Here is an 18,864-nt window from a genome sequence, read left to right on the forward strand (position 1 = left end):
GGATTTTTAAACAGCAAAACAATTCATAACAATAATGATTACCTTTATAAATAATTTCCCTGATAACGCAATGTCATTTTGTGTTTGGTACAAAATAATTGCTTCTGAAATTAATATTTACATTCAATCATTCTTAATATTTATTTACTTATAAAAAAAGGGAATTTATAGATTGACTTCCTAAATTATTGTCGATTGTCATTTGATTAAAATTTTACATAATTTAAATTATCTGTATTTAATTTGGATCGAAAGCCTGGTGTAAAAATGTTCTTTTCTTATTTCTAATACTTAGATTCTTCTTTATTTAAAAATGATACTAACTGTTTGAGACTTCAGTGACAAACTCATTACGTCACGTAACTTAATTTTTTTCCCTTCAAATTATGTAAAACCTGCATAAACTTAAAGCTATTATTTAGACATTTAGCCACAGAGATATTTATGGATAATTTTAGTGGCTAAATGTCAAATATTAAAATGCTTGAGGTATTCCTCAGATATTAGACCTAAAAAGAAAGCACATAATATCCCTTTCTCATCTTAAGACGTAAATAAATTTCAACTAATTACGTTATCAAGTTTATCAAATGTGAGATTAAACTCATGAAAATTTAACTATTTCTTGAATTATAACAACAAATTCAATTTCTAACGTATCTATAAATTGACCTAAACATAAATTAACGTACGGAATACAACGCTCACATAACATAAATCCTACCGTGAATATCTTAACAACGTCTTAGGGATAATTCCAAAAAGCTGATTACAATATTTTGAGAAGTTTATGTACTCCGTTACATTGCAATGAATTGTTGTAGATAAAATGGCTTTCATAACTGCATTATTAAAGAATATTTACGGGAAGTTACACTCTTCTTATTTTATTGTACTTCTTACAGCAATGCTAAAGGTGTTTTGTTCTTTTCATCGCGATTGAAAGGGTTAAAAAAAAAATTCTTAACAGCATTAGATCTGAAAAGAAAAAGCATTAAGAATAATGAATGGACTATTTATGCGCTTTAGGCTTATTTAGGGCTTTATAAAGTTTGAAAACAACATTAAGAATTCTGAAGCATGAAATGGATGTTTTCCCGCCTCAAAAAAAGCATTATCGTCTGCAGGAAAGAACTAAACCCAATGACATGAACTGTTAGAACAAGATGGGGGAATCGACATATCGCTGACATGATCTGAACCGCAAAATTTATTCAATAGGAGTAATGTTTTCGTAAAAGCATTTTTTTATGGCATTAAAAAAAGAATGCTTGTGTGACATCCATAACCGAGTGAAGAGATAGAGCACCTTACGGGAGGAAGTTAAGAGGCCAAGTAACACCTTGGAGGCATAAAATGGCAGCGGTAACGGGTGAAAGTTTAATTCTCAGCCATTGGCAGCGATCATCATTACTATACTTCCGCATTAGTGATGTCAAGCTGGGAAGAGAGCATTTCATTTATTGTTGGAGCATTTGATACATTTTTTTTAATCATAAATTCAATCATATTGTAATTCAACTTGATTTAAAGTTTCTAATAGTGTAGCTGTTTATTCTTCAAAAAATGCAAACTTGACAAGAAACACTTAAAACGTTATTTATTGATTGGAAAAAATTTCATTTCCTTATATTTAAAACATTCAAATATTTTTTTTTTTCAATTTTAGCTTTTTGTGAAAATTTAGAATGTTAAGTAAAAGGAAATTTTCCAGCTACATCCCATTGTCTGTCATGAGGTCATAGAGGTTAAAGACTCAACAATTTCATGGCAAAAGGTCAAACTAGCATTTAGCATTTTAAGTCAAACTCAAACCCAGAACCCAGCTACCATAAGAGACAGGAAAAATCAAAATTTTTCTCGACATATTAAACGTATATTTCAGTATAAACTTTTTTTAACTTACATATTTGTTTTTATTCTTAACGTCACGTGACGCAGTCTAAATAATTTTTTCCCTATAGTATTGCTATAAAAAGTAATTTCCGAAATAACTCTACAAAAGAGCATTATTTGAATATTGAAATAACTATGAAGGACTAATATTGCAATAAATTAAAATGCTGATACATGCTTAAATATCGAATAAAAACCAAAGTATGTTTTTTTTTTCATTATCAGAGCGATGCTATCTTTCTAGAAAAATAGGTAAACTGCAAAACCATAATACGGATACCATAAACAATAATCAAGAGCAAATTTGTTACGGCATTAATAAAGTATTAAATTGAATCATGTTCCATTCAGTTTGTACAATAATATTGTGTTATCATGTTTACGAAGTACAGTATTGTGGTTATATACAATATGCTATAACACCATATTGATATTTAAGTAAATTTGAACTATAAGATGGTTCAACACCTTTAAAAAATTGTAGAAAAGAAAAGATTAGGAAGTATCACTAATATACAGTTGGAAATATATTTTATCAGCAGTATTTTGTAAAACAAATTATGTATTTTGTCCTCTGCAAATGTTTGCTTTATTTGTTTATTTTTGTTGACAAAATCTTCTTCCTTCTCTTTCAAAGATCCTGTCAGATTATGCGAGTTCCGCAAATTGAATGGAAAATTGCTGAAGACAGTGGACGCTGTTTACCAGGATGTCACCTCATTGGACGAGTGCCGTCAGAAATGTCTCAGCGTCAATTACAGGTGTCAATCCTTTGACTACGGTGATCCAAGTCAACATGTTTGCAGACTGTCACATCATTCCACGTCAACCCTAACACACATTCAAGATCCTTACTTAGATATACCTGGTGTCACAACCTATGAAGTTTCAGCCTGCTACAACGGTATTGTGAATATTTTTAGTTATATCTTGTTTCCTTTATCGTTGTAAATAATATTTCAAATTATGTGTTCGCCAAAGTAACACTTTTGCCGCATTATTGGTTTAAAACAACTGTACTGCGTCCATTAAAAATATCATAGTTACAATTGTATATTATAACAGTTTTAATTAATTCGCAACAAAAATAATAATGTTCAATGAGTGCACCATTAGCTGTTTGGCAAACATCCGGCCTTTAGATAATTCTGAACTTCGGTTACACGCAAGTAAGTGAAAATAATTAGAAGTTAGGTTGGACGTTAGCCATTATCTTAAAGTGTACGCTTTAAACATTTGTATGAAAAACTGGTCAGTTTATGAATCAGTTTGGTTTATGAATTACTGTAAATAGTTAAATAGTTAAGTAAAACATCTTGTTTTTCAAGGGGACAAACACAGGAAAGAGTAGAAGATTTATATATCGGTACCTGCACCAAAATTTGGTGACAATCAGGCAGCGACACGCCTGACTTGAAAGAAAAAAAGAAAAAAGAAAAAACACATAGGGAGGCAAATTCGAAGGGTGTAATTCGTAGCTACAAAGAACAAGTCATATTTTTATTTTGTTATTAGTACAAATATCGGACGAATGGTACTTTAAACGAGAAGATAATTGCTGTGGCCGCAAACGAAACTGAAAATGAGAATATTTCTAAGATAGTGATTCAAAGACTGGCTATTTAAATCCATAATTTCCAATTTTAATTACACCTCTGACTCTCGTATTCTTTTTACATTTAATTTAATCCATAGTAAAACGTAGTTATACTGGTGTCGGCACATAAATTTTTAAAAATCTCTATTGAGACTGTATCTCTTTCTAATGTATAACATCGAACTCTATATTTTTGCGCTACTATTTTATAGAAGTTCCACAGTTTGCCTATTTCAGATAAATATGGGATATACTATCAACACGCAAAGTAATTTACTAATTTTGTTGTTTACGTTGAGTTTGCAATAATCGATAAGCAAAAAATATATTAAACCAACTAAAACTGACTAACCATTATGTCTTCGCCGAAAATACTTAATAATAAATTACTAATATAATGTATGTTAAATACTAGAACGGTGGAGTCGGTAGTTGAAATGTTCAACTCTCACTTTAACTCCAACTTGTACTTATTTAAATTTTCCACTATTGAAGAAATAAATTTCAAAAAATTTCTATTTGTACAAAACCTTGAGATTGTGCAGAACCAAAATAGGAAGAGAATTGAATATTTATATATCACTCGTACACTCATAAATATGTAAGCATTTTACTACAAAAATGTTTTGTGAATATTTCGGACAAATGATGCATTCAATTAATTTGATACTATTTCAATTCAATTTTCATCTTAGCTAAGCAAATTTGGTTTTGCAACTTTTGAATCAAAAGAATAATTTATTTATTACTATAACAGTTCGTTAATTCAATAAAGCATAAGCGCAATTCATCTTAAGCACAAGCTCGCAACGTTCGAGTGTGATAATTTAATTTTGTGATAAGTTATAATTTAAATCATTGTCATAATATTCAGTTAAGTTTATTTTTGTTCACATAATTATAAATATTTGGCTACGTTTTCCTAAAATCAAAAACTTTTTTTTTAATTTTTTAATCTAAAAACCTAACAAATTTTAACTAACCGACTCCAATTTCGATTCCACAGCCTTGCTAAACGCAGGGCTGTCATTCTTCTGTTTAAATTAAGAAAATTATTTTAATCAGTTTTAACATATAAAAAAAATCAGTTTTAACACATAAAATTTAAACAGTGTTATAAAATGAAATATTTTTTTTATTATTCAACATTTTTAAAACATTTGGAATAGTCATAGAAAAGACTTAATTCAGAATTTCTGTGAAATTTTCATGCATGTACATATGCATGCATTAATGTCAAAGCATTTTTTTTTATTGGAAAACAACAACATTAAAGCCTGGATAGTAAAAAACCAAAAGCTACTTATAAAAACATGATCTTTTTTTGTCATAAATACCAACGGATTCAATTCTAATTCAATGTCTTAAGACAATGTCCAACCATCAATTATAAGTCTTTCCATTATTAGAAGCATTCTTCGAATAATACTATGTAAACGATAAAATAATTAGATCAAGTAAACAATAACAAAAAAAGGATTTTCCTCTCTAATGTCTTACAAGTTTAGAGTTCAAAAGTACAAGTCGCATATTTGTTTCCTTAATTAATTCAGATTTCTTCCTCTTTCAGCGAAATTTTAAACGGAAAAAAAAACTTTATGAACAAACAAAACAAAACAAATTTTAACGAGAGTTATTGAAGGAAAAGGGCTTCTTTTTTTTCCATTCTACCTTGAATGTAGGAAATGAAGATTCCTTCACAGGTAGTTGCTTGCATTAAAGATATGCTTCGGTACATCTCTGCCTTCTCACTAACAGCAGCTAACTTCATGTATCCGTGATTTCTTTTTTCTTCATTATTGCTCATAATTTTCTTCCTAAAGATACTCTTCACTCATAACGGCTGTATTTAGAAGCAGGCCACCCGCCGTTTGCCATTTTTTGAACAGACCAGTTTAATAACGGCATAAAGAAACGTTTTTTTTTTCTTCTTTTAAATGGTTTGAGTATTTCCGGCTAAGAAATGATGGTACGTCGGTTTCGGATGGTTTCCTATATTTTCTCTCGATTTTTTTCTTCAGTATGATATTTGTTTTGGAAATTTATAAATTCATTGATCACTATTTGTTCACAGACATTTTACCGTGACTAGCATCTTTTGTATAACGCATTTATTTCATCATTAGGAACAAAACGCTCATAATTATTGCTTATAAATACAGGGTTATTCATAATTCCCTCCGGGGTTTCGAAGTAAAAAAACGAAAATGGCAAAAAAGAACGTATGAAATTATTCCGAAAGTATTCAAGTTTTAATTTAAGCAGTTGCCGGTAGATGGCAGTATCATGTACCACTGAAGCCAGTTATAGTAAAGAAAAATGGCGTTTACAGGCGGAGGGAATTATGAATAACCCTGTATAGCTTTTCATTCTTTCCCAAAATTTTCTTCATCAGGATATTGATTTATAAGTAATGTTGTATTCAGGCGCAGGCAATCAACTGTCTTCCATTTTTTAAAGTGAGTTTAATAACGGGAGGAGGAGAATTTTTTTTAAAAAATACCTATACCAGAGGTGGTGAACTTTTTCGATTAGTGTGCCTGTTAAACTACAATTTGCTATTTTAGGATGACTATGTTGCCACTTTTTAATTTTCTCCTTAAAAAAAAAAAATCGTTAAATCGTTGTACTCTGGTTTTGAATTATAGAATTACATTTTGTAGCTGTATATCTATTGTTTATCTAATTTGCTTTAAATAGAAATAAATTAAACAAAATTTTGAAACAATTTCCTTTTTTTTATTAAGCTATGATAAAATATCCTAAAACGAAACCTTTATGGTAAGCAATTCAGTAAAATCAGGCAGTTGCTGAAAGATATTTTTAATTTTTTACAGGTCTCTTTAAAAATATGGATTTCACATAGAATAATCAGCTTTAAATCTTGAAAAATATCATTATGACACCAGAAATCGTTCGTTTTATTGAATCCGACAATAATTACCCTAGCAATAGAGATGCAAATTCAAAATTTTATGACTCATCAAAATCTAAATCAGTGTCGTTTTTACTAAAAAATATGTCTTTCGACGAAAAATCTCAATCTCATTGCCAAACAATTTCGTACCTTCTTCCACTCCAAATCAATGTAACTTAGTGCTTTTATCCCGTGAAATCTTCAAGATTTAATGACTCAGCAAAATATAAATCAGTGTCGTTTGGACTAAAAAATATGTCTTTCGACGAAAAATTTCAATCTCATTGCCAAACAATTTCGTACCTTCTTCCACTCCAAATGAATGTAACTCAGTGCTTGTATCCCGTGAAATTTTCAAAACTTAATGACTCAGCAGAATAAATCAGTTTTGATTGCTTAAATAAGACTAAAATAATGTCTTTCTCTGAAAAATTTCCGTATTTTAAAGTTGTCCCTTAGAACCTTTTTTCATAGGCTCTCTATTTGAAAGCGATATCTAATTAAAAGAAAACATGGTGGAGTTAAATACCATAACTAGCGGTCACAATGTAACAGGGTCACAAAGATCTCCACAGAACAATAGGGCTTTAATCGTCGAATTAGGAATTACCACTGGAATAGTGGCAGCTAACAAATGTTTAACGAGACGGAGAAAAACGCTACTGTAGAAGAGGGGACAAAATAAGCAACTGACCCTTCGTTTCGGTTCGTCTAACACTCGTCACTCAAATCCGAGGCATGTTCACAGACATTTATTGGTATTTTCAAAATGGTGTGAACAGCTTAAATTGCCGCCAACTATTAAGCGGCTAACGATTTAATAGCACTAAAATCTTTGTCGCATTCTTTTAAGGAAGTGTCTTGTATAGGTTAACGAGTCTTCAATGGAACAAAATGAGATGTTCCAATTAAAACAGCAGGAATGTTTTGCAATGACTTCATTCTAAATGTATTTGCAATTGTTATATCATTCCAATTCATTTTGTTCTTTTGGTGAATAAATCTGAGAGGAAAAAATTTCGTATCAAAATGATACTATTGTATCAAGATTTATTTTTCTTATATACACAAATCATAACACTTTATTGGGAAAATAAATCTATCTCAAAAAAAGAAGCAAATATCGTGAGAGTTGAGTGTCCTTTAAAATTATACCACAACAGTATATCAAGTACAGTTTAATTAAGCATCAATTAATTAAATAATTAGGTTTCTTCCTTAAGTAGAAGATTTCTTTTAACATTTAAAAATAAAATCTGTTCTGTTATAAACATCGTCAAGGATATATTTTTTCTACTTTAACGAGCCCCCATTTGCTCTCGTAAGATTTGGAAGCACAATTTCAGTTAGGGTTATTAAATTTTATAGCTATAATAAATGTTTAGAGAAAAAAATTGATTTTTGAGAAAAATTTATGAAATGTATGTATAGTTGAAATGAGACAGTTATTCAATGTTAAAACCAGAAACTTCTAAAAATTCATTCATGCAATAAATAAATTTTCATGCAATAAATAAATTTTCATGCAATAAATAAATTTTAAAAGTTTGCTATATTCTTCTCATGAAACAAAACTCATTTTTTCCAAAATCTACTAAAGATTCATAAATTCATTAAAGAAACTGTTACAGTATGTTATTTTTTTTTAAAAGAACAAAACTCAAGATTCTAAACTCTGCTGAAGATTTATGAGTGAAATATTAAAAAAATCTTTCACAGCTGTATTTTAAAAATATGTGTTATTTTTAAGAGCCCTATCCTCTTTATATTTAAAAAAAAAACTGTCAATTTTTATTGACTGATGGAAATAGTTAATCTAATTATAAATTAAAAGATGCCGGAATTCAAATCAAATCAATCTGCGAAACTTTCCCCCCCGGAGCGATTTCAATAATGTCTGAAAAATTGTGTTTGTGTTCAGTAGTTTCAATTTTTAACAAAATTACATCGTAACACAAACCCTTTATTAGGTCGTGTTAAGTATATTTCACATCAGCTTCATTAATTTTTGAATGTCAAAGGAAAACTATTTTTCCACTTATGATCTGAGCGACCATCTGCTTATAACTTCAGTCAATACACACAAGACTTTGTTTACATGTATGTGGATTACCAAATAAAGGGGGACGTGGGGACAAAACGTGAAGCCAACTCTAGGGAGCTATTTTCTCTGGTGCATTATGCGTTTGTTCAGGGTTACCACTCCAAAGGGAGAACCTAGAAAATACAGGGAATCAAAAATGATGTAAAATAACAGAGAAAATGCAGGGAATTTTGAATTTTTCCTTACAAACTGGGAATTTCATTCCTTATAATGCAGACCTCTCAAATCGCAATCTGTGATATATTTAGAGATGATAGTTCAGCTATATTATACACATTTCCTTTATAAAAGCATTATTTGTTTTTATCTTGAACTGTTCCTTATTTCTCTAAGTTTTTCCAGCAACTCTAGCATCGTTATCCTAATATAGCACACAAGAGCGCAGTGAATGTGTGCTTCCTCTTAACATATTATGCATGATATCTAAAGGGAAAAAGCAGGGAATTTTTTTTAATGATATGAGAGGCAGCATTGTTGTTTATTTAAACCTTTCACATCGAGTTCATTTACAGTTTTAAACATAGACTTTATAAATTTAGTAATTTATAAGCACAGAAGTTGAACTTTATGACCGATTCTTAACTATGGGAAAATTTTTTATCCAGCCCAATCACATTCCCACCCAACAAATTATCTTATCACATAAATTTTAGTAAAATAAGGTAATAAGCTGATTAAATTTCTTTTTTTAAATCAATCTCATTTCCTAAAATACTTTAACACACTGTTAAAAAATATATATTATATAAAGGGTTAAGCAGCAGGAATTAAATTTACATAATAGGTCAAAAGTGAAAATTTTTTATTTTTATTTTTTAGTGACAATTCAATGCAAAGCTAGAGAGATGATTGCAAAAGTCAAAACGAGCAAGGTGTTCAACGGACGAATTTATGCCAAATCCCGACCTAACTCATGTGTTGCTGACGTAGCAAACAGCATTGATTTTGAAATCAAAATGGCGTATCATGATCTCAACTGTGATGTAAAACAAGAGGTAAGAACGTCTTTAAGGAATCTTTATTAATACTTTGTAACGTTAATAAGAAGAAGATTTAATACTTGGGTTTTTATTTTTTTTAAAAAAACTGTCTGAATTGACAGATTTATTATCCGAAACTCGAAACATTCCTAAACGTTCATTTTAATATTATTCACCGTATGAAAAGAACTGCCCCCAGGTGAGGATCGAATTTACAGCCTCGGCATAACTCAATATAGCCACTAGGGACGACCTCTGTCGTAGATTAAATATTGAGAAACCAACAATGTTCAACACCACGGTTTTCGTTAAACATTTGTTCCTTAAAAACTTTGCTAAATAAATTTTTCAACTCATTTAATATAATTGTTTATTAGAGTGTTTTTATTATGTAATATTTACAGGAGGAATATTTTTTAATTGGGTTTTACAGTTTTTTTTAACTGTTTTAATTGAAATATTTATTGACTGAAAAATTTGTAAATATTCATCTTAATATCACCATACAAAAAATAACTTTCCCCAGGTGAGGATCGAACTCACAGCCTCGGCATAACTCGCATGCACTGCATTATAAGTACCGCGCGCTAACCAATTGCGCCACTGGGGACAGGTATCCGGCGCAGAAAGTACTATGAAGTGAGAGAGAGGGGTAATCTATAAATAGATTTCTAAGTTAAAAATATTCGAAAAAAACTTCCGTTGAAATGCATCACTTTATGAATACGGATTTATTTACAGTATTACGGCGTTGTCATTTCTCATAATTTCCTCTTATTGCATCACTATGTTAAGCTAAATTTTACGCCCTTTTTCAGATCTCAACTGAAAGTCATTGTTTCGGAGCTCTTTAATTTTCTTCGAGGAGCCTTAGTGAGAACATTAGTGTTTAAAATCAATTGTTTTTACTGTGTGATAAAAATTTTATAACAAAAAATAGATAAATAAATAAATAAAATAAAATANGTCTAAAACGATTTCTCGGTACCTAACTTCGTTTGGAAGTTATACAGGAAAATAGAGAGTCGTCGCTAAGCGGGTAGAAAGGTCCGCTCGGCCGGATTAGGAGGGGCTACATTCTTTTTGTGTCTCATCCATTCTGTTGACCGTATATAGAAACTTATTGTAGGCATTGCATTTATCGACCATGATATATATGAAATTAAACGTTTTCCCCTACCATATCTCAAAACTTTAAACACATTTTTCTCAAAACGCTGTTTTTTGACCTGGCCTAACGTTTTTCTCATGATCTATACAACGAAATAAGCTGTTCTTTATTTATAATTACGTAAAAATATATTCTTTAGAAAGTAGCATAGGATAATTTTGATATTTTTATATTTCGATTTTATATTAGTATTTTAATGAATAATTTTTTAACGAAAAACTTAACTTTTTTTTTAAGTTGTCTCCATTTTGGTAATTTTGCGAATATCAAAAAACCGCTATGATACTTTTTAGATAATGTCTTTATGTTTCAGAAAATCTAAGCAAAATCGTTTTCCAATGCTTCAGGACTTCTAAATCTATGAGGCCAGTGAGGTGCTACTTTTTGATGACCAGCCACACACGGAGCTGCCACCAACTTATTTTTTATTATTTCGTAAAAGAAATTTTTTTTAAATAGACTTAAATTGTAGTTAAATAACATAAAAAAACAAGGATTCTCTGCATTGTCTCTATTACTTAAAAAAAATTCAAGAAAAACGTTAATATTTTACCATCTCAGGGTGGGATCCCCCCTTAATATAATTGTTTATTAGAGTGTTTTTATTATGTAATATTTACAGGAGGAATATTTTTTAATTGGTTTTTTTTTAACTGTTTTAATTGAAAGATTTATTAACGGAAAAATGTGTAAATGCTCATCTTAATATCACCATACAAAAAATAACTTTCCCCAGGTGAGGATCGACGCAGCCTCTGCATAACTTGCATGCACTGCCTAATAAAAATCACGCACTTACCAATTGCTCCCCAAAGGACGATAGCTGTCGCAGATTATTCTGAGAAAGTAACAATGTTCAACAGAGCTCTTTTTTTTTTTCCTGTCAAACATATGTTCCTGAAAAATTATGCAAAACATATTTCAAATCATTTGATATAGTTGCTTATTAAAGTGTCAATGAATACTTACGTATTATTTAGAAGAGGAATATTTTATATTTGGATTGTTTACTTGAAGAAAAAAAACTGTCTTAATTAAAAGATTTATTACCTAAAAAATTTGTAAATATTCATCTTAATATTATTCACCGTATAGGTGATTGTGAATACTATGTCATGTTTACAATAGGAGTATTTAGTATTTATGTTGTTTATTTAAAAAAAAAAAAAAGTCTGTCTTGGTAAAAAAAAAAAATTATGATCTGAGAAATTTGCAAACATTCATCTTTATATTATTCAACAGATATAAAAAATAAACTTCCCCAGGTGAGGATCGAACTCACAGCCTCGGCATAACTCGCATGCACTGCATTATAAGTACCGCGCGCTAACCAATTGCGCCACTGGGGACGACAACAGACAAGATTATTCTGAGGATTTAACAATGCTCAGCACGCAACTTTTTCCGTCCAACATTTGTTCCTTAAAAATATTGAAATATATTTTTCAACTCATTTAATATAGTTATTTATTAAAGTGATTATGAATACTATGTAATGTTTACAATAGGAGTATTTAGTATTTGGGTTACTTATTTAAAATAAAATTTTAAAAAATCTGTCTTAATTCAAGAATTATGATCTGAAAATTTTTTAAACATTCATCCCAATATTACTCACCGTATAAAAAAAGAAGCTTTCCCCAGGTGAGGATCGAACTCACAGCCTCGGCATAACTCGCATGCACTGCATTATAAGTACCGCGCGCTAACCAATTGCGCCACTGGGGACGACAGGTTTCACAGATTATATGAAGAAAATAACAATATCCAAAATAACTACGAGAGAAAATGGTTTACCTTGATATTGGGAAAATAATATGTTTGACTATTTTCGTCCAATAATATTCGAAGCGTTTAACAGTTATATAACTTTTTTAAGGCTCAATAAAATTTGATTAACACAAATCAAATAGTTATGTTTGCTTCGACTTGGTATTTTACTTGCAAGATTTTTTTTATAACTTCATTTATTTATTACTTACAGCAAAAACAAAGTCGTAAGATTTTCAAATTATCTGTTTAGATTTGATTTCGTTTTTACGATATTTGATTCCAGATCCGAAAGAAAAATGAGTGAGGAATAAGAAACGGAAGCAATGAATGTAGGTCACTTCGTTGTTTCATGCAATTTTCATAGTTCGTGAGGCTTGTTTAATATACAATATTCACAGGGACCGATCANGAAAAATGAGTGAGGAATAAGAAACGGAAGCAATGAATGTAGGTTACTTCGTTGTTTCATGCAATTTTCATAGTTCGTGAGGCTTGTTTAATATACAATATTCATCAATTTGTGCAAACTACTTATTTAAGCTGCGGAATCATTAACAAAAATATCTTTTCCTTGCTCCAGAATTGAAGCTTTTTCTTTTCACTTTGGGTGTATTTGAACCATTTTTTTTAATCATTTTGTCGTCACATAAATATTGTTTCGCTATCCCCACCATTTATACATATTTTTTTAAATCGTTGTCAATCAAGAAGTAATATAAAATATTTATAGTGGGAAAACGAAGGATAATTTAAGCGAGAGAAAACAAAATACATCTAGGGTGTGTTTTCTGTAATCTCCCTCAGACTTATAGTGCGGCTTTCAGGAAAACTCCTTCAGACATCCGTCTCGCGTCGTGACGGTTACTATGGTAACGAGGAAAAGTCACTTCGAATAGGGGTTTAAGGTAAATAGTTTTGTCTTAAAGTCGGCATTAGAGAACCAATCGACGCCATCTTTCCTACATTTCACCCCCATTAGAGATGTGCTCTTGCTTGTCACCATAGCAGCAGACAACCCCAGACTTTTAGTCTGGAGGAGTTCTCCTCAAAGCCGTACTATACAATCCCTCTCACAAACAAACCGGTTTTGATATTTTAGTCCTCACTTATATTCCCAGAGATTTGTCGCGGGACAAAAATAACAAAAACTGTTTGATTTTCAGTAGAAAACTTGAAAGTGTTCTAATAATCACCTTTTTATTCCTCTCTGTTTCGTGCAACGAAACAGGTTTTGTGTTTCAGTTTGAGTCCTTTTCAGTAATGTGCATACTTTTTAGACTTCATTTTTGACAAAGATTCGAAAAATAAATATGAAGGGTCAATACTACGGAACACTTTGCAGGTGACCCCAATAGTTAGTCAACAGAAAAGCCGGGGAAAAAAACTAAATTATAATTATTTAAGTTAAATTTTTACTCATTTGACAATAATTTGTTAAAATTTTAACTAAGCTCTTCCCTTTTTTATACAGACGCCATTTATAAATCCACTTTTTTATGATTAATACATAAAACAAATTAGCACTATTTTACATTTAAACGTTTGGGTCAATACAGTGATAAGCCACACTTTCCTAAAAGATAACATTTATACTTCACCCAGTTCCTTAATATTGTTTCTAGATAGACTCTCTACATGTTCCAGAAATTTCGACTACATTACAGCACAAAAGCATTTAATTGTAGACAAAGAAATCGTGGTGTTTTTCATTTTAAACGCTGTTAAAAAAAAACTCCTACTGGACGATTTGAAAATGCGGCTTATCATTATATTGCCCTATGTACTTCATTCTTTAACATCTTTTATTTTCTTGTATATAACCTAAATTAATAAAGTTTGATAAGAGTTTAAAAGAAAAAATGTAGGAAATTTATTATGTTATTCTTTGTAATGAAAATAATTGTTTTCTTCATTTTTACTGCTATTTCAGAGCTTTGGAGAATTTTCGAATGATATAGTCATCCAACACCATGACATGATTGTTACCAATCAGGATTTGGGTCTGTCTGTACACTGTCAATATGACTTATCCAACAGAAGTGTTTCGCATGGTGTACAGCTTGAAATCAACGGGTAAGCATTTCAATAAATTACAGTATAAATCAAATTGTTACTTTATTTTTAGTTTTGAACTAATAGAACTTGAATTCATGTCCGAAGTTTATTAAAAAGAAAATACAAAGTAACTTGTCAAGTTGATAACTCTTCTAAATTGATCACCTTAGTTAACCTCTTTTATCAAGAATTAAATTTGTTCTATATTTACAAAAGGGAGCAAAAACTTTGTAACCTGATCACCTGTGTATTTTATATGTTTACCACTAAAATAAGTCTAATTTTCCTAGGAATGTTAGCAAATGCAATTCATAGTCATTTAAGGAAACGAAAAACCGAAACGATTTCGAAATCTAACGAACCACTACTGAAGAAAACGGGACAGAAAACATCAAACTCTGTTTGATTACTTAAAGAAACCGTGAGGAGTTTAAAGACGATTATTAAATTCCCCTTCAAGACTCATCAGGCAATCAAATTGGTTTTAAATATCCTGCTCCTTACAAATGATTCGACAAATTAACGTTTTTGCGTCTTCTTCGCTTGCATGTCAATCTGCAGACAGTTCATACATTTTTCTTTTTACTTTAATTTCGATAAGGATTCAAGAAAATATAGGAGTGGTCATTACGTAACACTCAGTACATCAAAGGCGATGATTACGGGATACCCTGTATTATTTTTTATAACTATGGAACAAATGATTTATATTGAACAATTTCTTTCCTCAGGGAGGTGGATGCGGCTGGGACACAGAGTGCAACAGTCAGTTCACCGAATGTAACCATGATGATCACAGACAGATCTGGGAATGATATTACAGCTGCGCAAGTTGGTGACGCACTAGCTCTAAGATTTGAAATCATTGACGAAAACAGCTGAGTAGAATTCCATTTTTCTTTCAGAGCGACTTTATTTACAATTCCAAATCAAATTATTTTATAAAACACCACAAGAAGAAATTTTCAGTTAAAAACTTCTGATCATTATGCCATTTGTCTTCGCGAATACTTACTATTACGTTCATGTTTTATTCCATTTGAAACTGGTGTTAATCTGTGAAATGAGTAATTCCGAGAAACTGAATAGGAAAGATGTGCTTGATAATATAAACACCTCATTTGATTCACTAACTAACGAGATCGAAAAGTCGACATGTTTCAAACGTTCAGAAATAGGCGCCCATTCTTAAGCTTGATCTGCCGCAAATGAGTTTTGAAAATGGGTGCCCATTTTTGAGTGCTCGAAACATGTAGACTTTTTCATTTTTTTTAAATTAAGAAGTAAATGTAATTTTAATTTGGTTCACATCACCTCTAAGATATATAATTGATATCTTTAATTTCAACACGTTTTAAAATATCACCAAAAAAATAAATTATATATATATAAAGGTTTCTCTCATCGGTTCTTCAACACGTTTTAAGACGTCACATACTCAATAGATGTTTTACTACTGTATTTTAGAGACTTTGTAAGTCTTTTGAATGCTGTTATAAATTATTTAAATACAATTTAAAATTATGGTTTTATATTTAGTTTAAAAAAACTATCAATGTTTTATAACAATTTTAAAAAGTAAGATACTTAGGACAAAGGAAATTTTATAAACTGGTATGTTTATCTTTTAATTAATTCTCTTTATTTCTGCTACACATTAAAATGATTTTCTTAAAGTTTTACATTTGCCTTTTAATGCATAAAAATCAGGACGGCAACCATTTTGTTTAACGTATTCAAATAAAATTTTATGCACTAAATATGAAACATACTAAAAAAAAAATTAATTTTGTTATGCTGCTTTTTGAATTACTCAAAAGGGCTAGTATATGTTCCGAATTTTAAAATCTGCATAACGTTGATTGCTCTAACTTCAACCAAATTGTTATTTATTCCTCATTAGTTCAAAATTTAACCATGAGAATTGATTTTCTAGGATCTTGTCTAATAAGTATGACTATTAATTTCCTATTTGGTTTGGATTTTTAAAACAAACCACGAAGAGGATTTAGTGAACATTTTAAGCTCCAGAAATAAAATTCTCAATTTTGACGATTCAGCAATTATTGAGCTCTATTTCTTTATTTTTGACTATCATTTCCATACAAAGTCACATGAATTTTGACGAAATTTGAACTTTCAAATACTTGACGAAACCGTTTTCTCGCTTACCCTCATCTGAATGGATTCCGGGAATTCTCCAACATATTTTGTAAGATTTTAAAACTGTTTGCACTATAATGATAGGATGGTGTATGGGTTGATATACTCATTTGTCAGTTACGTTTTCAGGCTTCGAGGTTTAATGATCGCTGAAAACAATAAGAATTCAAACGTCCTTCCCCTTTATTTGAAGTAAAATTTTCTTATCAGATGTGTTAATCGATATGTAGAATTAAGCTTTTGGTTAAATTGACGAACTCAACTTGACGAAAAATTCGCTCGGAGCTTTTTGCTGGATAAGATTTCGTAGATACAGAGAAGATTTCGTGAGTTTTGAGTATGCAATTTTTGCAGTGTTCTTTATACTAAAACCAGATTGCAAATGTCATATTGTTATTAAGTTGTACCAATTATTAAACGAATACATGAATACACTTACAGGTCCGTATGAAATATTTGTAAGAGAACTCGTTGCCATGGATGGCATCGACAACAGTGAAATATTGCTGATTGACAGTCTTGGGTAAGAAAAAAATGCATTTATTTTAAAACAAATTATACTATAAAAGTGAATACAATTCCCGGTCTTAAAATGGGAGTTGAAAATGTCACTTGAATTATAATATTCATTTTGTTTACATGATAATTTTTTAGATATAAATAAATATATATTTCGAATATTAAAAAAATAATAACTGGGGTATACGTAACTGGAGATCAAGGGGGAAATCAGTTTATGAAAGTTGATTTTGTGAATAAACGAATTTAAAGGTTTCAGATTTTTCAGGAGCTAGCATACGATTGAAATCGTAAAAATAAAATAATTTACAATTTTTGAATGTTGGGAAAAAATAAAATTTGAAAATCAGGTTGTACAAGAACTATTTTTTCCTCGAAATTCCTCTCTAATCAATACTTTATCAGTAGAACCCCCATCGTCTTCTTTACAGTGATTTACTTTGCTCACTTTGTATATGCGTGAATAGGAACTGTTTATCCCCAGCACATTTAAAATGTAATAACTCTCGGGGAGAACCGATTTTCTACGTTACTGATTTGTCAAAACTTTGTAATACTCAGATTTTTGTCAAAATTATATTTGTGAAAAATGGACATAAGTCTTTCTCTCCCCTTGATTTTCAAATACCTTACCGAACAAAGCAGACTGAAAATTATATAATTTTATCCCCGGCATTATAAATTGTATATTTGAAATTAATTAAAAGTGAAATTAAGAAATAACTCAAAATTTCATAGTTCTTTTTCCTATTTTATTTGCTTTGACTTATTTTTTTGAAAAAAGGAAAACTACCGAATTAATAACAAAATCATTCACTTTTTAAAAATTTCCAAAACTTTTATAACTTTCCAAAGTAGCAATTTTCATCCAATTTCTTAGACTAATACAAATTTATTAATAGAAAAGAGTATTTAATATTATATTTTTAAACAGTACCCAATGATTTATTTTTCCTTTAAAGAACATGCGATTAAGAAATTTTAACTTTTTTAGCAAAAATTATATCCGTTAATCTTTATACAAAATTTGCAGTAGTTAATAGGAAATTTAATATAACTGAAATTTACATTTCAAATGCTAATTTAGCATAGTTTATTCTATACTGGAACTCAAAGAATTAGTAAAATTATGGGCTTGTGAAACAATTAAATCTTCTTTATTTTGTTATTTTTCTTATGTCATTTTAATATTTTATGAATATTTACATATACAGGTGCCCGACAGATGTGACCATTATGGGCAGCTTAGGCAAACCCGGAAACTCTGCAAAAACACTTCTTGCACCATTCGAGGCTTTCAAATTTCCAACTTCAGATATTGTACAGTTCAAAGCTCTAGTCACTCCATGTTTACCCAACTGCGAACCGGTAAAATAACATTTCTCTGTTTTAGAACTAACTATTGATTAATACAGTTGTGTGTTCTGCCGCTGGATAATTTTGGATAATTGGATACCTGCAAGTGACGTCATCGGAGGTATATCGTACTGTTTGTCGATTCAAAAGTCAAAGCCAACAAGGTTCCACATACAAGCGTTAAGTCGCTTTCAGATATCCAATTAAATCTGATTAATAACCACATGGTTAGGCATAATTACTTGATTTTTTCTTGCGTTGCAAATACCTAATTGTAAATTGTTAAAAAAATTATTTGATTTTGTGAAAAGAAAATCGAAAAACGCTATGGGG

General features: G+C 30.3%; 1 protein-coding gene and 3 non-coding genes across 4 annotated transcripts in view; 1 reads left to right on the forward strand and 3 right to left on the reverse strand.

The window, feature by feature from the left end:
* LOC107455704 (uncharacterized) overlaps positions 1–18,864 on the forward strand; it is a 66,367-nt gene that overhangs the window by 43,162 nt on the left and 4,341 nt on the right. Inside the window, exons 4-9 of the mRNA XM_043047185.2 lie at positions 2,534–2,800; positions 9,334–9,509; positions 14,369–14,511; positions 15,225–15,370; positions 17,098–17,179; positions 18,390–18,543. Coding sequence (XP_042903119.1) covers positions 2,534–2,800; positions 9,334–9,509; positions 14,369–14,511; positions 15,225–15,370; positions 17,098–17,179; positions 18,390–18,543 — 968 coding nt within the window. The remainder of the gene's footprint in view (positions 1–2,533; positions 2,801–9,333; positions 9,510–14,368; positions 14,512–15,224; positions 15,371–17,097; positions 17,180–18,389; positions 18,544–18,864) is intronic.
* On the reverse strand, positions 10,013–10,104 carry TRNAI-UAU (transfer RNA isoleucine (anticodon UAU)). Its single transcript is given in 2 exon segments — positions 10,013–10,048; positions 10,067–10,104. It is a non-coding gene; the product is annotated as a tRNA-Ile (tRNA).
* Positions 11,923–12,014, reverse strand: TRNAI-UAU (transfer RNA isoleucine (anticodon UAU)). Its single transcript is given in 2 exon segments — positions 11,923–11,958; positions 11,977–12,014. It is a non-coding gene; the product is annotated as a tRNA-Ile (tRNA).
* TRNAI-UAU (transfer RNA isoleucine (anticodon UAU)) lies at positions 12,302–12,393 on the reverse strand. Its single transcript is given in 2 exon segments — positions 12,302–12,337; positions 12,356–12,393. It is a non-coding gene; the product is annotated as a tRNA-Ile (tRNA).

This window comes from Parasteatoda tepidariorum, chromosome 1 (assembly GCF_043381705.1).
Source record: "Parasteatoda tepidariorum isolate YZ-2023 chromosome 1, CAS_Ptep_4.0, whole genome shotgun sequence".
Classification (NCBI taxonomy): Eukaryota; Metazoa; Arthropoda; class Arachnida; order Araneae; family Theridiidae; genus Parasteatoda; species Parasteatoda tepidariorum.